At 42.6% G+C, this 22,585-nt stretch overlaps 1 protein-coding gene across 2 annotated transcripts in view; it reads right to left on the bottom strand.

Annotated features, from left to right (window-relative positions):
• The window catches only part of LOC124869194 (glycine receptor subunit beta-like), a 77,447-nt gene that overhangs the window by 19,926 nt on the left and 34,936 nt on the right, over positions 1-22,585 (bottom strand). For both annotated transcript variants that reach the window (XM_047366964.1, XM_047366963.1), the window contains one exon: positions 3,851-3,980. In XM_047366964.1, the coding sequence (XP_047222920.1) occupies positions 3,851-3,975 (125 nt within the window). In that variant the 5' untranslated portion in view covers positions 3,976-3,980. The remainder of the gene's footprint in view (positions 1-3,850; positions 3,981-22,585) is intronic.

Raw genomic sequence — 22,585 nt, 5'->3', positions numbered from 1 at the left:
GGAATTGTGTACAGATCCGTGCAACAGGGGGCCGTGCATTATCATGCTGCAACAAGAGGTGATAGTCGTAGATGAATGGCACAACAATGGACCTCAGGATCTCTTCACTATGCATTCAAAATGCCATCTATAAAAGGCACCTGTGTTCGATGTCCATGACATACGCCTTCCCACACCATAACCCCGCTGCCATCATGGGCCACTTGATCTACAATATTGACATCAACAAACTGTTCACCCACACGACGCCGCACACGCTGTCTGCCATCTGCCCTGAACAGTGTGCCAGATGCCATCAAATGTGAGCATTTGCCCACTCAAGTTGGTTAAGACGTCCTCATCGGGGTCCTCATCACCCCGATGAGGACACCCCCATGTCCTCATCGGGGTGTTAGGTTGACACCCCGATGAGGACAACGAGCATGCAGATGAGCATGCAGATGAGCTTCCCTGAGATGGTTTCTGACAGTGTGTGCAGAAATTCTTTGGTTGTGCAAACCGATTGTCAGCAGCTGTCCTGGTTAAACGTGGTCTGCGATTGTGAGGCTGGTTGGATATACTGCCAAATTCTCTGAAATGCCTTTGGAGATGGCTTATGGTAGACGGATGAACATTCAGTTCACGAGCAACAGCTCTGGTCGACATCCCTGCTCTCAGCATGCCAATTGCATGCTCCCTCAAAACATGCCACATCTGTGGAATTGTGCTGTGTGATAAAACAGCACATTTCAGAGTGGTATTTTATTGTGGCCAGCCTAAGGGACACCTGTGCAATAATCATGCTGTCTAATCAGCATCTTGACATGCCACACCGTTGAGATGGGATGGACTATCTATGTAAAGGAGAAGTTCTCACCATCACAGATTTAGACAGATTTGTGAACAATATTTAAGATAAATGGTTATTTTGTGCATATAGAAAATTTTTTAAATCTTCAGCTCATGAAAACTGGGAGCAAAAACAGAAGTGTTGTGTTTATATTTTTGCTCAATGTAATTTGGTAAACATGCAGACATCACTGGAGATGTAAATTATTATTTGTAAAGACCTGGTGTGTCTAGAATGGCACTGCACTGAGCCAAGTGACTGTAATGTGGAATAGGCTGGCCTGCAAGGACTACTCTTTACACCACCGTGCAGAATGGCAAGGCTTGTCAAGGTAGCTTCATACACCCTAGTGTTTCCAGCATCAAGTCACTGTGACATCTGTATCACACACATGATGATCTTTGCTTTTAATCAGATTCTGGGTCTTATTTGTCAGCTTCTGAACATTGTTTGCCTTAATTATAAAAGAAACAAGAAATGGAAGCTGATAAACAAAGCATCATGAAGGTTGTTGTAAATGAGATAAACAGGCTTTGAATCAGAAATACAGTCACCGGCCACTTTATTAGGTACACCTGTTCAACTGCTCGTTAACGCAAATTTCTAATCAGCCAATCACAGGGCAGCAACTCAATGCATTTAGGCATGTAGACATGGTCAAGACGATCTGCTGCAGTTCAAACCAAGCATCAGAATGGGGAAGAAAGGTGATTTAAGTGACTTTGAACGTAGCATGGTTGTTGGTGCCAGACGGGCTGGTCTGAGTATTTCAGAAACTGCTGATCTACTGGGATTTTCACCACTACTATCTCTAGGGTTTACAGAGAATGGTCCGAAAAAGAGAAAATATCCAGTGAGCGGCAGCTCTGTGGGCGCAAATTCCTTGTTGATGCCAGAGGTCAGAGGAGAATGGCCAGACTGGTTGGAGCTGATAGAAAGGCAACCGTAACTCAATTAACTCAATTAACCAGGCGTTACAACCAAGGCATGCGGAAGAGTATCTCTGAATGCAAAACACGTCGAACCTTGAGGTGGATGGGCTACAGCAGAAGAAAATCACACCGGGTGCCACTCCTGTCAGCTAAGAACAGGAAACTGAGGCTACAATTCGCACAGGCTCACCAAAATTGGACAATAGAAAATTGGAAAAACGTTGCCTGGTCTGATGAGTCTCGATTTTTGCTGCAACATTCAGATGGTAGGGTCAGAATTTGGCGTGAACAACATGAAAGCATGGATCCATCCTGCCTTGTATCAACGGTTCAGGCTGGTGGTGGTGGTGTAATGGTGTGGGGGACATTTTCTTGGCACACTTTGGGCCCCTTAGTACCAATTCAGCATCGTGTCAACGCCACAGCCTACCTGAGTATTGTTGCTGACCATGTCCATACCTTTATGACCACAGTGTACCCATCTTCTGATAATTACTTCCAGCAGGATAACGCGCCATGTCATAAAGCACAAATCATCTCAGCCTGGTTTCTTGAACATGACAATGAGTTCACTGTACTCATGGCCTCCACAGTCACCAGATCTCAATCCAATAGAGCACCTTTGGGATGTGGTGGAACCGGAGATTCGCATCATGGATGCAGCCGACAAATCTGCAGCATCTGTGTGATGCTATCATGTCAATATGGACCAAAGTCTCTGAGGAATGTTTCCAGTACCTTGTTGAATCTATGGCACGAAGGATTAAGGAAGTTGTGAAGGCAAAAGGGGGTCCAACTCGGTACTGGCAAGGTGTACCTAATAAAGTGGCCGGTAAGTGTATGTTAACAGAACAAAAAATGACGAAGTGGTTGCCGAACCATCTGCTCCAAATAAGACTGGGAAACCGAAAAAATGCAATTGTTGGGATGGAAATGTGGTGTGTCTGGTAGTAAAGGAAGGTGATGTTTGATTGGTTTACGAAAAACCTAAGCATCAGATGGGTGTAAGATGAGAGATGGGACTCATGGAGTCTCAATATGAGCCTCTGTTTAGATGGGTTAGTCAATTAGTCTGAATTGTTCTAAAATTTAAAAAAATCTTCAGCATGTTAAAGAACACAATAAGTCATTATGGTTAATAATCTGCTCTCGATAGGTTCCACTTTGTTGTCCTATGGTATTTCTCAAGCATTGTTTAATTAACTTCCTTCTTTGTATTAATATGGCTTAAGGTAAAATAGAAATAAGTAATAAAGAAATCTATTTATAATGCCCATCCTAAAACAAAGAATTGCACACTAACGCTTTGCTGTGATCACAAACATGGCATCATTATATCAACATTATACATCTGTCAGCAATTTCTTAGCCCGATTAGTGAAACTTTGTACTGAGGAGCAGGGTTGTGTAAACTCTTCTCTACCACATCCCAAAGATTCTTAGAGGGATTACGGATTAAATGTTGTTGACAAATCAATGTGATGCTGGCTGAGCCACTCTGTTTCCTTGATCGTCATGAGTCTTTGTTTTATCATTTGGAAGAATTCTGTGTCATCAGAGAGAAACAAATGTAGCTGTTTGGACCTTTTAAATTGTTTTTTATCTGTGTGAATGTTATATTTCAGCAAATATATAAGGGATCTCCAATAACAAGGATAGCTCACACAATTACATAAAAACTACACAGATGTTACATGAACAACCTGTTTTTATACCCATTTTAACAGAAATGTATTGTATTTTAAGATAAATTGTAGTAATCAAACTCCAAATTAAGTAGAATTTATTTTATAAGGTTGGTTACCACACTCTTCTGTATTTCTGATTAAAGACTTTTGGTTTCAGTTTGGTTTTCTTAAACAATAGATAAGCATATCCAATATACATCACATGTCTGAACTATTTTAGAACTAGTACATGATGATACATCAAACACTGGGAGTTTTTCATACCAAGGTACTAAACCAGGGTTATTAATTATACAGCCTTTAAACAAATCGTAACACAGTGCACTTAGTTCTTTAAAATAGTTTTTGCATGTTATTCTTGCAAAGCCGCTCTATTTTGATAAACAAGGATTTTTACTTACGATGGACAGACTACTTGCTTTCCTTTCTTTCCTTTTTTGGTTGATTTTCCTTCTTTGGCTCCAGCAGGTTGCCAACAGAAAAGCAGCAGCATCAGCAAAATCACTGATCTAAATCCAGGAGCCATTGTGCCTGATAGAAAAACAAGAATAGAATAGAATAGAATAGAATAGAATATCCTTTCTTGTCATTGTCACAAGTACAACAAAACTGAAAAACGTTGTCTGGTCTATGCATAGAGCAATAAACAATTTATGTGAAATAGAAAACAGAACATACTAGAAGAATAAAAGACAACATAAAAACACATGTACACACATTCAAATGGATTGTAAAATTTCCAATATCATATCTCCTTTACATTCTGGCTATGTTGAGTTTAGCTATTGCTGTTGAATAGAAACTGTTTTTAAATCTGCTTGTGCTTGCTTTAATTGATCTGTGGCGCCTGTCTGATGATAACAGATATCCTCACTGCATTATGATGGTTCAAACATAGCGTGACAGGTGTCCTTTAAAATGTTCTGGGCTTTTTGAAGACAGTTGGAACTGTGTTCAAGTGTTGGGTAAGGGCAGTCAATGATCTTTTGGGCAACATTAATGACCCTCTGGAGCGCTTTCTAAGCCACTGTACAGCTGGTGTAGCACACATAGATGCAGTAGGTCATTATGTTCTCAATAAAGAACCAATAAACAGACACCAACAGTGTCTGTGTGATATAATTTTCCCTAAGCACCCTCAGTAAGTGCAGTGTATGCAGGGCCTTCTTCAGTAGCCCAGAGGTGTTCATACTCCAGGTTAGGTCCTCCTCAATGTGTCTCCCATTAGGCAGAAGTCAGACATCCTCTCCACAGAGACCCCGGCTGATGATTAGTGGTGATCAGTGGTGAAATGTGTTACTATAGTCCACTATTATCTCCTTGTTCTAGGAGATGTTGAGCGGCAAGTTGTTGTCTGTGGACCACGCTGTCAGCCAATCCACCTGGTTCCTATAGGTGGACTGTTACCCTCGAAAGATGAGCCCCACCACTGTGGTGTCATCTGTGAACTTGACATTGACTTTGTTATGGTGTGTTGTGGGGTTCAGTTGTAGGTGTATAGGGTGTAAAGCACGGGGCTCAACACACAATACACAACCCTGGGTAGAGCCAGTGGTGAGGCTGAGGGCCAAAGATGTATGTTGATGTAGTTTGACCCTCTGGCTGTGACCTCGCAGGAAGTTGTGGATCCACATGCAGGTGGTGTGTGGAGCATTACTCCTAAAATTAATTCATTTTATACATAAAACTTTACAACAATACAAAACAATTTTTAAAGTTAAAGACAGTTTCCCTTGAACTCTAACTGATGTTTCTTCTATTTAATTTTCCTTTAAGTAAAACATAAAACAATTCCTTTGCCATTTTCTCATATATCAAATGAGGGCAGAACATCATGCTTCTAATGCTCCATTAAGTTGTATCTGTTTGTTTGTTTGTTTGTGAAAACAATACAAAATCCATCAAGTATGCTAGGAAGAACATACATGTTTTACAAACATGGAGTCGCAGAGCCATCTAGTGGTCTACTATATCTAAAATACATTCAGTTTGTGGAGTCATAAACACTGATCCATATTTTCTGTTCTTTTCCATTTATGTTAAAATATTATTTAATTTATTTATTTATGTAATATTAATTTTATATAAATGCTATAAATGTTTCTGCTACTCTGATTTCCTCCCACAGTCCAAAATATGCATGTTAGTTTAACTTAAAATTCTAAGTGGCTCATAGAAAAAGATGTGAGAATAAATGATTGTCTCAAATGTGTTTGTGTTTCCCCATGACAGACAGGCACCCAGGACAGGGTGTACCAGAGCTCTCACACACTGATTGTTACATACACCCGTCCCCCATAGCCCTGAGCTGAAATAGGTAGGTATAGATGATGGATGGATGGTAGAGTAGAATACAGTATTTTATTTCTTAGCCTGTAGAGCTCCACCATGGCTACCCATTCTGTTGTCTTTCTCTGAGTCTCCTCCTCTATCCTGCTGTCTGTGTCAGATGTTCAGTTACTCCTTTGCCTCCTTTAGTGATAATAGTACCTATAGTAAATGTAGCATTTTAGTTGCTTTGGAGATGAGGGTGTTGGAATTAGGGGCCTGGCTCCACGCTGTTGAAAAATCAGCAGATAGAAGAGGCCGCTTTTCCAGCACGGACCCGTCGAGGGTAGCTCCCCTAGCAGTGCTCCAGCAGAGCCCTCAGGCCAGATGGGTGACGGACGTAGAAAGCATTGTCCTAGATCCCAGCCCACGGGTCACCACCAACCTGTCTGTGTTTCTAACAGTGTTACCCCGCTCATCATTGGCAGTTCCACAGTCAGAAATATTATTAATGTATGATTTTGTGGCCTTTTCTACTCATCTCTTAAATGTGGCACTAGAGACACCAGTGACCATAGTCAACTGTTTGCCATCGTAAATACAGTAAGTAAAATTGTTACTCAAACTGGTGGTAATGACACGCGTTTACGCCAATTGGAGCTCACCAAAGTTAGTGTTACTTCGGTGTGTAAGTTTACCAAAACAATGTCGGACTCCGTAATTTTCTCTGGTCCCCTTCCTGATCTGACCATTGTAACATGTGTAGCCGCATGCTGTCATTCAACCACTGGCTGTCTAGGTAGTGTCCTGAAAACGATGCGGGCTACACTGATAATTGGCGAACATTTTGGGGAAAACCTGGTCTGATCCGGACAGACGGCATCTAGCCGGGATCTAGCAGGGTCCAAAAGGTCCTTATTCTCAATTTTTAGATAATTTCTCAGACTGTGAGGTGTTAAATACGGATAAGGTCATTATAGTGGGGAATTTTAACATTTATCTTGAAACTGTTAGCCTAAACATAGCTTTTAATACTATCTTAAACTCACTTGGCTTTGCTCAAAAGATTAGCAAACCTTTGTCTTCATTCTCTGGACCTTGTGCTGACATATGGTATTGAGTGTAAAGAAATAACAATATTTCCTCATAACCTTGTCCTGTCTGCCCATTTTTAACAACCTTTGTTCTGAATAACTGAGAGAAAATTTCATTATAGTAGATCATTATCAGACAATGATGTAACAACCTGTTACAACCTTTACAATGTGTTCCATTTTTACTTTCCTCATTATCACAGAAAAAAACAGATGAGGGCAATACTTTTGTTTCTTCCTCTTCACAAATTAATTCTCTTGTTCATAGTGTTATTTCCTCACTGCGTGGTGCAATAAACCAGTGGTTCCCAACCTTTTTTGACTTCTGTACCCCCTGAGCAATTTTGCTATACCACAATTGTGCTAAGCCCCCCCTCCTTATTCGATAGAACATTCCTAAGGAAACAAAAACTCTAAAATGTTCTTTGTTTATCTTTGTTCACCTGCTGTATTTATAGATAATCTCTTTATCTTTTTTAACTGTCTCTTCATCTTTCTTATTTTTCTATCTTCCTGTCATTCTCTTTATCACATCTTTTATCTGTTTCTGTCTCTTTTCATCTTTCAGTCCTTATTTTCTTTCTTTCTTTCACGCTGCATGCTGGGGGTTGGTGGGGTGAGTGGATTGAGAGATTGAGAATTTCTAACTTTGCTTTTTCTATCTCTGATGTGTTTTTCTGGGTATTTTACTTAGATTAGGTTGTGTTTGTGGAGTTAAAGGTTATCGGTTGCTTTTCGGAACGTTTTGCATTTTGCCGGTTGGTTGCAAGACCTTAATCTATTGTTAATGTGCGAGTAGAGGATTGTGATTATGCTATTTATGTAACTTTGGGCACTTTTAGAACATGAACAATTTTAAAGTAGAGGATTTTTGTCCTGAAACAGTTTTTTGTGTATGTTAGATCAGTTGAATTATAAAAGAAAAGGGGATTACACTGACAAAGAAGTTTACCGGTTAAAAAATTTATTAGAAAACTTAGCTTGCTAGCTTGCTAACTTTCTATATTTTCTTTTAGTGTTAATCCTCCCATCTATGGTAATGAGCTACCTTAGGGTTTCCACGTTAAATCTGAATGAAGCCAAAGATGTGAGGAAGAGAATGTTTGAATTGATGAATTTAAACGTATAAATGTGTTGATAGTTTAAGGAACACACAGTGAGTGTTTAAATGAGACAGACTGGAGGAGAGAAGGGCGGGTAGTTTTGATACCTTTTATCATTTTGCAATAAAAAAGGTTTGTTTAGGAGTACCAAATTTGTCCTTCCCAAAATTGCTTGAAATTGAACATTTTCAAAATTATCGACTTTTCTACACTGTCACATCTCCTACACAGATTTATGTAGACACATGAAAATCTCCAGGATTGTTCACCGATCCCTACTAATACCTACGGTCCAAAAATGTTTTGGATACCTTTTATCTTTTCCTCGTGAAGTAGGTTTGTGTGAGAGTGAAAAATTCACCTTCACTCAGGTTAAAAATGGTCAAAATGATTCCCTTTTCCACAGGGTCACACCTCCCAGACAGATTTTTGTAGAAACCTGAGAAGGTCCATGCCTGCTGATTCATACGGTGCATGAATCAAATCAATAGCCCTTATAGTTTCTGAGTTATTAGATGTTCGAGAGCATGTTCAGGTAGTTTTGTCTTTTTCTCCATTTTTCCCTTTCATTTCACCTGGTGTTGTGCCTTTGATATTATATTTTCAACAAAAATGTTGTCCGTTCTGAGAAAAACGGTCCAAGAATGACGTCGATAGCCCTTACGGTTTTCGAGCTATGGGCGGTAGTTCGGGAGCATGCGCCTCCATGTTAAAAGCCCAGGCCAGGGGGAGACAATAGTGAGGTGCTGCATTAGAAATGCTGCAGGTGTCAAGTTACACTGACACTCTTTGCTGATTGGCTGATTCACTCCTCACTGTTCTATTTATAGCTCTGTGTATCTTGCACTGTATATGTCTGGATGTGACTCTGTCTTTCTTCTGCCTCTCTTGTCTCCCTGTCTCCTACACACACACACACGCACACACACACACATACATGTTTAACAATCTTTATGAGGACTTTTCGGTTACTTTCATTGACTTCCATTCATTTTCCTTGATTTTTAGTGCCTAACCCTGACCCTAACATTAACCCTAACCCTAACAATAACTCAATTCATACCCTATTCCTAAACCTAACCCCTGTCCCAAGGACGGAATTTGAAAAAGTGAGGACCAGGAAAATGTCCTCACTTTGTCAAAATGTCCTCACTTTGCAATAAAAATACAAAAAATGGTTCTCACTCAGCAACAAGTACAAGAACACACACACACACACACTCATCCATGTATTAATATCTTTTTGAGGACTTTGCATTGACTTCCATTCATTTTCATTCGTTTCTATGGCCTAAACCTGACCTGACCCCTAACCCTTTAACCATCTTAATAGGAGGCAACTACTGGCGGCCATTTTGTGTTGAGTACTTAAAAAACATGTACTGCTGTTCTAACAGCTGGACAACAGTGATTAAATTTAAAAGGCAATTTCATAGACTTTCGCATATAGGCCGTTAGATCAGAACCTGAAACAAGTCTCTATCAGAACCAGGCCCAAACTCCATCAGAACCAAGAGAAAATATCCATCAGAACCACTTAGGAACCTTCCATCAGAACCAGGTCAAAAATCTGTCAGAACCAGGAAGAAACATCTATAAGAACCACGTCCAATATCCATCAGAATCTGGAAGAAATCTCCATCAGAACCAGACCCAAACTCCAAAAGAACCAAGAGGAAATCTCCAACAGAACCAGTTAGAAAACATCCATCTGAACCAGGTCCAAAGTCTATCAGAACCAGGTCAAAACGATCAGAACCAGGAAGAAAACTCCACCAGAACCAGGTCCAAATCTCCTTCAGAATCAGTAGGACCCTTCTATCAGATCCAGGTCCAACATTCATCAGAACCAGGTCCAACATTCATCAGAACCAAGCCCAAACTCCATCAGAACCAGGAAAAACTCTCCATCAGAGCCAGGTACAAACCTGTATCAGAACGCGGTACAAACCTGAATCAGAACCAGGTACAAACCTGTATCAGAACCAGGTCCAAATTCTATCAGAACCAAGAGGAAATCTCCAACAGAACCAGGTCCAGAGTCTATCAGAACCAGGTCAAACCTATCAGAACCAGGTACAAACCTGTATCAGAACCAGGTACAAATTCTATCAGAGCCAAGGAGAAACATTCATCAGAACCAGATCTAAACTCCATTAGAACCAGGAAGAAACCTCTATAAGAACCAGGTCCAAGCTCCATCAGAACCTGGTACAAATCTTCATCAGAACCATATACAAAACTCCATCTGAACCAGGTCAAAGTCTATCAGAACCAGGTCAAATCTATCAGAACCAGTAAGAAAACTCCACCAAAACCAGGTCCAAATCTCCTTCAGAGTCAGGAGGACCCTTGTATCAGAAACAGGTCCGACATTCATCAGAACCAGACCCAAACTCCATCAGAACCAAGAGGAATTCCCCAATCAGGACTAGTTAGGAACCCACTATTAAAACCAGTTCCAAAATCCATCAGAACCTGGAACAAATCTCCATCAGAACCGGACCCAAAGTCCATTAGAACCAAGAGGAAATCTCCACCAGAACCAGAAAAAAATCTCCATCAGAATCAGGTACAAACCTGTATCAGAACCAGGTCCAAATTCTATCAGAACCAAGGAGAAACATTCATCAGAACCAGTTCCAAAATCCATCAGAACCTGGAACAAATCTCCATCAGAACCAGACCCAAACTCCATCAGAACCAGGAGGAAATCTCCATCAGAACCAGTTAGGGACCCTCCACCAGAACAAGGTCCAAATCGCCTTCAGAACCAGGAGGAACCTTCTATAAGTACCAGGTCCAAACTCCATCAGAACCTGGCAAAAAGCTCAATCAGAACCAGAAACAGATCTCCACCAGAACCAGGTACAAACACGTATCATAACCAAGTACAAACCTGTATCAGAACCAGGTCCAAACTCTATCAGAGCCAAGGAGAAACATCCATCAGAACCAGGTACAGACTTCCACCAGAACCAGATACAGATCTCCATCAGAACCAGATCCAAACTCCATCAGAAAATGGAAGAAACCTCTACAAGAACCAGATCCAAACTCCATCAGAACCTGGCAAAAGGCTCCATCAGAACCAGTAGAAAAATCTGTTTAAGAACCGTTTAAAAATTTTCTTAAGAACCAGGAAGAAACGTACATCAGAACCAGGAAGAAACATCCATCAGAATCTTGTACAAATCAACATCAGAACCAGGAAGAAACCTTAATCAAAACCAGGTCCCAATTCCACCAGAACCTAGCAAAAATCTACATAAGATCCTTGAACAAATCTAGACAAGAACCATGTACAAGCATCCATCAGAAACAAGTCCAAACTCTATCAGAACCAGGTACAAATCTTCCTCAGATCCAGGAGGAGTCCTCTAACAGAATCAGGAACAAACCCCCATCAGAACCAGGTCCAATCTCTATCAGAACCAGAATGAAACCACTACTCTGTGACTTATGATAAGACCATCTCCATAGGTTCCAGTGGAGAATGGCAGATATGGAAGGCAAGAAAATCAGGTTTTACATCCTTAACTGACTGGTGGGAGGTTGGAAAGGCTCAGATAAGAGTTTTTTTGTCAACAATACACAAGTCATTCTACAATTAAAATAAAAAATGTGATTCAGAATTTAGAAATTGAAATAACACTGTTAGAAAATTATGTAGTTACAGAAATTACTAATAATGAACAGCTTAAACAAAAGAAAGATCAGTTAAGTTGTTTCTTGCATAAAAGGGCTAAAGGGGCTTTAGTTCGGTCAAGGTTTGCTACAGTTAAGGATATGGATGCCCCTACATCCTTCTTTTTTCATTTGGAGAGAAATGTCAGCCAGACAAAGCAGATGATGTGTCTTAGGCTTCCAGATGGAACTTTGACCACTGATCCCACCACCATGAAGGAGCATGCAGTGACTTAGTCACCTTTTTTAGACAGCAGGCCTGTAACAGAAGCTGTGTGGAGGCTCTACTGGATGGTCTTCCTCAACTTTCTGCTGCAGATCAGGCAATTCTGGATGCTGAAGTTTCATTGGAAGAACTGACTACTGCTGTTAGACAAATGGCTCCTGGCAAGACTCCAGGTCTAGATGGTTTGCCTGCAGATTTTTATAAACATTTTTGGAGGCTGTTGGGAGAGTACTCGTGGGAGGTGCTCAAGGAGTGCACCTTGACAGGTAACTTGCCACCATCCTACCAAAATGCTGTTCTTTCCTTACTTCCAAAAAAAGGAGACTTGACTTTGTTGAAAAACTGGAGACACGTTGCCCTCCTTTGTGTGGATTATAAATTATTTTCTAAAGTGCTTTCGAATAGGTTGAAGAACATTCTTGAATTAATCATACACAGAGATCAGTCATATTGTGTACCTGACAGATCTATCATGGATAATATTTTTCTTTTCAGAGACTTGTTTGACATTTGTAAACTTTATGAAATTGATGTCAGGAAAAAGCCTTTGATAGGGTTGATTGTTGTTTTCTTTTTTCAACATTTAGAGCTTTTGGATTTGGTGATGGGTTTATTTCTTTGTTGGGTTTATTGTATAATGAAGTGTTTTGTGTAATTAAAGTTGGGGGAGGATTAAGCTGTCCAGTTAAAGTTCAGAGAGGTATTAGACAAGGATGTCCCATATTAGGACAGTTGTATTCTATTGCAGTTGAACCTCTTTTACACAAACTGCGCTCTACTCTAACTGGTGTAATTCTCCCAGGTTTGTCAAATTATTCAGGTTTAGTGGTTTCTGCTTATGCTTTTGATATAAATTTTTTTATTAAAAATCAGAATGATGTTATGGGTCTTCAACATTGTTTGGAACTTTATGAAAAAGCTTCTTCAGCTAAAGTGAACTGGGAAAAAAGCTCTGCCTTAAAAATTGGTCCATGGACTAATAATCTCCCTAAATTACCAGGTAATATTCATTGGGTTAACCAAGGTTTAAAATTCTTGGGTGTTTTTTTGGGGATGGGTTTAATGGAGAGAGTGTGTGCGAGACTATCCAAATGGAAATGGCTGCTGCCTCAGCTGTCTTACAGGGGAAGGGTTTTGGTAGTTAATAACTTGGTTGCTTCGGCCCTCTGGCATAAGCTGACAGGGTTAACACCACCATTATCTCTCATACAATGTCTCCAAAGGACTCTAGTGGATTTTTTCTGGTCTGGACGACATTGGGTGAGAGCTGCAGCCCTGTACCTACCAGTAGAAGAGGGAGGACAAGGACTCATAGATATAACTTCACGGATCACGGCTTTCAGGCTTCAGACAGCGCGGAAACTGTTATATGGTGTTGGATTACTATGGGTGGATACTGCACGTCTTCTGAGGAAAGCAGGACGTATTGGATATGATAAACATCTCTTTTTGCTATGACAAAGAGCCTTGGACTTAAATGGTCTTACTCCTTTCTATCAATCGGTTTTAAATGCTTCGCAGATTCTCACCTTTGAGAGGAAGACTGATGCAACGCCAGGGATGTGGGTATTTGAAGAACCTCTGTTTGAAAATAATTTCATTTCGCCATGGCTGTTTTCATCTGTTACTTTAAGATCTAAGATGAGAGAAGCAGGCTGTGTGAAGCTGGGTCATTTGATGAAGCTGTCTGTGTCCAGTCTCACTGAGAGTCTTGATGTGCGATCTAACCGACTTGTGTTAAGACTGAAAGAGGAAACCTGCGCTTCTCTGCCAGACTCCGTCAGAGCGTTTGTTGCTAGTAGTGCTTTATTTGACCAATGGGATGATGAGTATGAGTATGTGTTTCCTTCCCTAATTGTCTCTCCTGCAGTGGACCAATGGCAGGATGAGCCAGGAAAACTGATGTCTCCACAAGATGCACCACTAGGTTGTTTTGAAGGCTTGGGGAAGAAAGTCTTGTACAATATCTGCATGAAGGTTCTAAATCTACGGTTTTTGGCAGAGGTGAGGGTGTCAAAGTGGACTGAGTTTTTTGACACCAGCTCTACCCCAAGAGGCTGTTGGCAGTCCCTATACAAACCCCCTATTGAGAAACGGGTGGGTGACCTCCAGTGGAGGATTGTGCATGGGGCCATAGCTACAAACAGGTATCTGGCACACCTTAATCCTGACATTAGTGTTGCCTGTCCTTATTGTTTGCAGGAGGAACTTTTGTATCATATTTTTGTTGAATGTTCAAGATTGAATTCTCTTTTTGTTCTCTTGAATCATTTGTTTGGTGGGTTTGGTGTACAGTTTTCTAACTGTATTTTTATTTATGGTCCACGGTATTGTGCCAGAAAGAAATCTATTTACATACTTTTAAATTTTATTTCTGGGATGGCAAAATTAACAATATGGATATCAAGAAAGAACAAAATTAATGGACATCAAACGGAAGACGTTTGTGTTTTATTTAAGCGACTGGTAGTTGCTCGTGTTCGTGTGGAATTTGAATTTTTTAAGTTGACAAAGAACATAGCTGTCTTTGTAAGTAAGTGGGGTATTAATGATGTTTTGTGTTCAGTGGATGATGCATCTTTAGTTTTTGCTATTTGATTTAGAAAGTTTTTTGTTTTATGGATTATTGTTTTGTGTTTTTTATTTATTGATGGTTAGAGTGTGAAAAACAATGTGAATAAACTCAAAACTCTTTCTCTCTTTCTCTCTCTCTGTCTCTGTCTCTGTCTCTCTCTCTCTCTCTATCATCTATATATTTAATTATGAAGCTCAGTCTTATAGAGCCAAGGGGATTATTTCACCTCTGACAGAACCCTGTATTTTGCAGTGACTGGACTTTTGCGTACTTGTACCTTTGTCTTGTGTACCAGGAGTAGGAGAGTTAGTTCTGCTGCCACTCGCAGACAGTGGCAGTTTTAGAGAAAATTTACCAGGGGGCCAGGGTGGGGCCAGTGTTTTTTCATGGAGGCATAGAGCAAAAGAATGAAACAAAAAAAAAGACAGGGCAATATTTCATTGTTTCATATATTAAGTGAGCCACAGACCCACTTGCGGCTTTGGAGTCGCAGGTTGCAGAGCTCGGATCTAGCAGATGAAAACTGTGATTCTATCTCAATATGGATAAGGCTAAAAGTTCAACACCTTCATTTTTAATTCATTGTTGAAGTAAAACTGTAAAGGTAAAAAAATCTAAGTGGTCCAAGGGACCAATTGGTTAAGATTTCTGTTCCAGTACATATCATTATAAGAATTCATTTAGTAATATGTCATTAGTACAGGACCAGTTCTACAGGGGCACTGGCACCTGTTGGCCCCTGTCCAAAACCGCCCGTCAAAACAAAATGTGGCGCTTTTAAAATTGCAGATATCCTTGCCTGCTTTCCAGGGTTTAGCGGCATGTTTTTCTGTCTCTCTCTGTCCGCTGTCGGGAGTGTGTGTTCACCTGCGTGCGAGTGTATGTAACTCAGCATGTCAGCGTTGGTGACACAGAGTATGAGGACTGTGTTTTCATCCAGCTTTTATCAAGTTTGGCCATAAAAATCAGCGTAGCGATGACGCAGGGACAGAAATCGCTCATGATGTGATCTAATAAAATGTATGACATCAACTCTGAAAACATACTAATACTTCCTTGTTGGCGGAGCGTCCCCTTGGATAATGGTGGGGGAAGAACTGCCCTCAGTCAAACATGTTCATCTCAAATTAAACATAAAGATAACTCTGTTGCTGTGAAAGTGAATAAGTAATCTAAATAAATCCAAAATCAACATAAATAATAAACCTGAGTTTGTTATTCAGTTTATTTATATAGCTCGAATTCACAACACATGTTGTCTCATGGCACTTCATAAAGTCAGGTTCATACATTCCAATTAATCATAACCATTGAACAGTGCAGTCATATTCAGTTATTTATTTAAATTGGATCAAAAAATATTTCTATCTACGGAAACCCAGCAGATTGCATCAAGTCAGAGACTTGTAGCAGTCACTCCTGGAAGAGCATGTAGTGACAGTGGACAGTCACTGGCATTGACTTTGCAGCAATCCCTCATACTGAGCATGCATGTAGCGACAGTGTAGAGGAAAAACTCCCTTTCAACAGGAAGAAACACAAAAAGGAAGAGACACAAAAAGAACACAGTAGCACTGATCCAGGAGTACTTTCTATAGGAAAGGAAGGTAAAATGTTAATGGTTGGAGCTACTTCGGTGGCTTCATCTAGGAGAGAAAGACAGCTAAGCAGATGAACTCTGAGCCAGTTTTCAAGTCAAGAGTATGAGAGAGAACACATACAGTTAGTCAGTGCAGAAGCTCAACCAGTAGCTAAGAGACAGGGTTAAACAGTGAAAGACAGGGCCAAGTGTATCATCGGTAGAAGGTGAGCATTAAGTTGTTGGCAGCAGAAGCTTGGACGATGTCCCCCTAAATAGCTAAACAAAGAGCCAGGTCATATGGAGCTTCTAGAAAGAGAAAGAACAGAGAGAGAACATAGAGTTAAAAGCTGAAATAACACCAAATAACGCAAAATTGGAGAGTAGTATGAGAATGTAGCAGAGAGAGTGAAAGTGGTCATTATGTCCTCCAACAGCCTAAGCCTATAGCTGCATAAATAGCTCAGGATAATTTAAGCCACTCTAACTATAAGCTTTTTAAAAAGGAAAGTTTTAAGCCTAGCCTTAAAAGTAGACAGGGTGTCTGCCTCACGGACTAAAACTGGGAGCTGGTTCCACAGGAGAGGAGCCTGATAACTAAAGGATCTGCCTCCCATTCTACTTCTAGAGACTCTAGGAACCACCAGTAAACCTGCAGTCTGAGAGCGAAGTGCTCTGTTAGGAACATATGGAACAATCAGATCTCTGATGTATGATGGAGCTAAATCATTAAGGGCTTTATATGTGAGGAGGAGAATTTTAAATTCTATTCTGGATTTAACAGGGAGCCAATGAAGGGAAGCTAAAATAGGAGCAATATGATCTCTCTTTTTAATTTTCATCAGAACTCTTTCTGCAGCATTTTGGGACATCCTGATAGTAAGGAGTTACAATAGTCCAGCCTTGAAGTAACAAATGCATGGACTAGTTTTTCAGTGTAACTCCTGGATAGGATATTTCTAATTTTCGCAATGTTCCGGAGATGAAAGAAGGAAATCATAGAAACCTGTTTAATATGGGATTTAAATGACATGTCCTAGTAAAAAAAAATCAATCCAGCCTAGTAATTTTCCCCTGATCCCTACAGCATGTTCCAGCCTTTTCTAAGAGTATATTGTGATCGACTGGATCAAGTGCAACATTGTGATCAAACAGAAAATGTACAGACACAAGTCTATTGTCTGAGGCCATGAGAATATCATTAGTGACTTTCACCAAGGCAAAGTAAGTTTGTTTATATAGCACATTTCAGTAGCAAGACAATTCAAAGTGATGTAAATGAAAAAAAGAGAAAGAGACGTAATAGGATAAGTACATTACAGTGGCACAAAGTTAATTAAACAATTAACAAACACAAATAATTAAAGAGAATAAAATGATAAGTTGATAATAAAAAAGATAAAAAATGAGAAATTAATGATAAAATGATTGATAAGAAAATGAAAGGAAAGTTGGACTTAAAACTTAAATAATAATGTTTAAATGGCACAATCAAAGGCCACTCTAAACAAGTTTTTAATCTTAATCTTGATTAAAAGCAATGTAGGGTTTCTGCGCATTTACAGTTTTCTGAGACTTTATTCCAGATTAGTGGAGCATAAGAACTAAAAGCTGTTTCTCCATGTTTGTTTCTGGTTCTGGGTGTGCAGAGTAGATTTGAGCCAGAAGACCTGAAAGGTCTGGGTGGTTGATACACTGACAACAAGTCTGTAATGTATTTTGGTGCAAAGCTATTCACTGTAATGTATTTTGGTGCAAAGCTATTCAGTGGTCCCCCAGTGGGCCCACCACCTGCAGGGGGAACCGTGAGGGACCGGTGCAAAGAAGATTGGGCGGCGGACGAAGGTGGAGACCTCGGCGGCCAGATCCCCAGATGCTTAGGCTGGCTCTAGGGACGTGGAATGTCACCTCGCTGGGGAGGAAGGAGTCTGAGCTGGTGCGGGAGGTCGAGAGATATCGACTAGAAATAGTCGGGCTCGCCTCCACGCACAGCGTGGGCTCTGGAACCCATCTCCTTGAGAGGGGATGGACTCTCTTCTACTCTGGAGTGGCCCACGGGGAGAGGCGGCGGGCTGGTGTGGGTTTGCTTGTGGCCCCCCAGCTCAGCCATCTCGTGTTGGGGTTTACCCCAGTGGATGAGAGGGTCGCATCCCTGCACCTTCGGGTTGGGGAGAGGTCTCTGACTATCATTTCGGCCTACGGGCCGAGTGGTAGTGCAGGGTACCCGGCCTTCTTGGCGTCCTGTCGGGGGTGCTGGATAGTGCCCCTCCTGGGGACTCCATTATTCTGCTGGGGGACTTCAACGCCCACGTGGGAAACAACAGTGACACCTGGAGAGGCGTGATTGGGAGGAAGGGCCTCCCTGATCTGAATCCAAGCGGTGTTTTGTTATTGGACTTCTGTGCTAGTCACGGATTGTCCATAATGAACACCATGTTCAGACATAAGGGTGTCCATCAGTGCACTTGGCACCAGGATACCCTAGGCAGGAGGTCAATGATCGACTTTGTTGTCGTATCATCAGACCTTCGGCTGCATGTTTTGGACACTCGGGTGAAGAGAGGGGCTGAGCTGTCCACTGATCACCACCTGGTGGTGAGTTGGATCCACTGGAGGAGGAGAAAGCCGGACAGACTTGGCAGGCCCAAGCGCATAGTGAGGGTCTGCTGGGAACATCTGGCAGAGCCCTCGGCCAGGGATGTATTCAACTCTCACCTCCGGGAGAGCTTTGACCAGATTCCGAGGGATGTTGGAGACATAGACTCCAAATGGACCATGTTCCCCACATCTATTGTCGATGCTGCTGGCCGTAGCTGCGGCCGTAAGGTCTGCGGTGCCTGTCGCGGCGGCAATCCCCGAACCCGGTGGTGGACACCGGCAGTAAGGGACGCTGTCAAGCTGAAGAAGGAGTCCTATCGGCTGTGGTTGGCTTGTGGGACTCCTGAGGCTGCTGACGGGTATCGTGGGGCCAAGCGTGCCGCGGCCCAGGCGGTGGCAGAGGCAAAAACTCGGACCTGGGAGGAGTTCGGTGAGGCCATGGAGAAGGACTACCGGTTGGCCCCGAAGCGATTCTGGCAAACCGTCCGGCGCCTCAGGAGGGGGAAGCAGTGCTTCGCCAACACTTCGCCCCACTGTTTACAGTAGGGTTGGGGAGCTGCTGACCTCGACTGAGGACATTATCGGCCGGTAAAGGAGTACTTCGAGGATCTCCTCAATCCTGCCATCACGCATTCCCTGGTGGAAACAAAGGCTGGGGACTCGGGGTTGGACTCTTTCATCACCCAGGCTGAAGTCACCGAGGTGGTTACAAAGCTCCGCGGTGGCAAGGCTTCGGGGTTGGAGGAGATCCGCCCTGAGTACCTCAAGTCTTTGGATGTTGTGGGGCTGTCATGGTTGACACACCTCTACAACATTGCGTGGCGGACGGGTACAGTGCCTCTGGACTGGCAGACTGGGGTGGTGGTCCCCCTTAATAAGAAGGGTAACCGGAGGGTGTGTTCCAACTACAGGGGGATCACACTCCTCAGCCTACCTGGTAAGGCCTACGCCAGGGTATTGGAGAGGAGAGTCCGGCCGATAGTCGAACCCCGGCTTCAGGAGGAGCAGTGTGGTTTTCGTCCCGGCCGTGGGACACTGGACCAGCTCTATACTCTCTACAGGGTTGTGAGTTTGCCCAACCGGTCCACTTGTGTTTTGTGGACCTGAAGAGAGCAATCGACTGTGTCCCTCATGATGCCCTGTGGGGGGTGCTCCAGGAGTATGGAATCGGTGGCTCTTTACTAGGGGCCATCCGGTCTCTGTACAAGCGGAGCAGGAGTTTGGTTCGCATTGCTGGCGCTAAGTCGGACCTGTTCCCGGTGCATGTTGGACTCCGGCACGGCTGCCCTTTGTCACCGGTCCGGTTCATAACTTTTATGGACAGGATTTCTAGGCGCAGCCAAGGGCTGGAGGGGGTCTGGTTTGGGGACCAGAGTATTTCGTCTCTTCTTTTTGCAGATGACGTGGTCCTGCTGGCCCCATCTAGCCAAGACCTACAGCATGCACTGGGGCGGTTCGCAGCCGAGTGTGAAGCGGCTGGGATGAAGATCAGCTCCTCCAAGTCCGAGGCCATGGTTCTCGACCACAAAAGGGTGGCTTGTCCTCTTAATGTTGGAGGGGAGTTCCTGCCTCAAGTGGAGGAGTTTAAGTATCTCGGGGTCTTGTTCACAAGTGAGGGAAGAATGGAGCGGGAGATCGACAGACGGATCGGTGCGGCTGCCACAGTAATGGGGGCGCTGTGCCGGTCTGTTGTGGTGAAGAGAGAGCTGAGCCGAAAAGCGAAGCTCTCGATTTACCGGTCGGTCTACGTTCCTACCCCCACCTATGGCCATGAACTTTGGGTTCATGGCCACCGAAAGAACGAGATCCCGGATACAAGCGGCTGAAATGAGCTTCCTCCGTAGGGTGGCCGGGCACTCCCTCAGAGATAGGGTGAGGAGCTCGGCCATCCGGGAGGGGCTCGGAGTAGAGCCGCTGCTTCTCCACATCGAGAGGAGCCAGTTGAGGTGGCTCGGGCATCTATACCGGATGCCTCCTGGACGCCTTCCTCGGGAGGTGTTCCAGGCAGGCCCCACCGGGAGGAGGCCCAGGGGACGGCCCAGGACATGCTGGAGGGACTGTGTCTCTCGGCTGGCATGGGAACACCTTGGGCTCCCACCGGAGGAGCTGGAAGAGGTGTGTAGGGAGAGGGACGTCTGGGCATCTCTGCTGAGTCTGCTGCCCCCGCGACTCGGTCCCGGATAAAGCGGAAGACGACGAGTACGAGATTAATCATACCTAAAATGGGGCTGGTAATCAGAGGAAACACTTCCTTCAATAATTTTGTTGGAATTGGGTCTAACATACAAGTTGAAGGTTTAGATTAAGCTAATATTTTAATAACTCAGGAAGCTCCACAGGATCAACGCAGTCCAAACACGTAGATTCAACAGTTACCTCCAATGCTGTCTCACTTACTAAGGATGAAGTGTTCGGGAGTATGCCAATGATCTTATTTTTAATAGAATCAATTTTATTCAAAAAGAATCCCATAAAGTCATTAGAGGTCTATATCTTATTTGTCTGACAAATTCCAGTTTGTTCATGTAAATGATAAATCATCTTCAAACTCCAGGGTTAATTGTGGAGTACCACAGGGTTCAGTACTTGGGCCAATTCTCTTTACTATATATATGCTTCCAATAGGTCAAATTATCAGGCAGCATAGGATACATTTTCACTGTTACGCTGATGATACTCAGCTTTACTTATCCATGAAACCTGATGAGCCCAACCAGTTAGATACACTACAAGCATATCTGGAAGAAATAAAAACTTGGGATGACTTTAAATTTTCTGCTTCTTAATTCAGACAAGACAGAAGTTGTCATCTTTGGACTGGAGTCAGACTAAGAAACTGCTTGGTCAATCACTTAACCTGGATGGCATTAAATTGACCTCCGGTAATAAAGTAAAAAACCTTGGTGTTATTTTTGACCAGGGCATATAATTTAAATCCCATATTAAACAGGTTTCTAGGATTTCCTTCTTTCACCTTCGGAACATTACCAAAATTAGAAATACCCTATCCAGGAGTGACACTGAAAAACTTACTTCAAGGCTGGACTATTGTAATTCTTTACTAACAGGATGTCCACAAAATGCAGTTAATAGCCTTCAGCTGATCCAACATGCTGCAGCAAGAGTTCTGATGAAAATTAAAAAAGAGAGATCATATTTCTCCTATTTTAGCTTCCCTTCATTGGCTCCCTGTTAAATCCAGAATAGAATTTAAAATTCTCCTTCTCACATATTAAGCCCTTAATGATTTAGCTCCATCATACATCAGAGATCTGATTGTTCCATATGTTCCTAACAGAGCACTTCATTCTCAGACTGCAGGTTTACTGGTGGTTCCTAGAGTCTCTAGAAGTAGAATGGGAGACAGGTCCTTTAGTTATCAGGCTCCTCTCCTGTGGAACCAGCTCCTGGTTTTGGTCCGTGAGGCAGACACCCTGTCTACTTTTAAGGCTAGGCTTAAAACATTCCTTTTGATAAAGCTTATAGTTAGAGTGGCTTAGTTTATCAGGGAGGGAGCCTTCCTGCCTCCCTGTTGGATGGACTAAGGGGGAGTCAGGTTTAGCCTAAACCGGCTCAGTTATGGTTGAGGTGCAAACACACCCTCCATTTCTGCTACCTGTATGACCCCTTCTCTTTTCCAATGGTTATAATCAGTCAGACAGAGAGTGGTATCCCAATCCTTGTGGTTTTTTGTATAACAATGACCATCAGTGGGACCCTTTGTGGGGTGCCTTGAAACGACATTGTTGAAAATAAGCGCCGTTTAACTAAATAATCTGAACTGAAACTTTCTGTGTAGTTATGCTGCTATAGGCTTAGGCTGCTGGAGGACATAATGACCACTTTCACCCTCTTCGCTACATTCTCACACTACTCTTCAATTTTGCATTATTTGCTGTTATTTCAGCTTTTAACTTTGTTTTCTCTCTTTTCTCTTCCTAGAAGCTACACCTGGCCTGACTCTGTACCTACCTGTGACACCTTCCTGGAGGGGGGCATCATCCGA

Source organism: Girardinichthys multiradiatus, chromosome 5, assembly GCF_021462225.1.
Source record: "Girardinichthys multiradiatus isolate DD_20200921_A chromosome 5, DD_fGirMul_XY1, whole genome shotgun sequence".
In the NCBI taxonomy this organism is placed as follows: domain Eukaryota; kingdom Metazoa; phylum Chordata; class Actinopteri; order Cyprinodontiformes; family Goodeidae; genus Girardinichthys; species Girardinichthys multiradiatus.
This window is presented reverse-complemented; position numbering and strand designations above follow the sequence as displayed.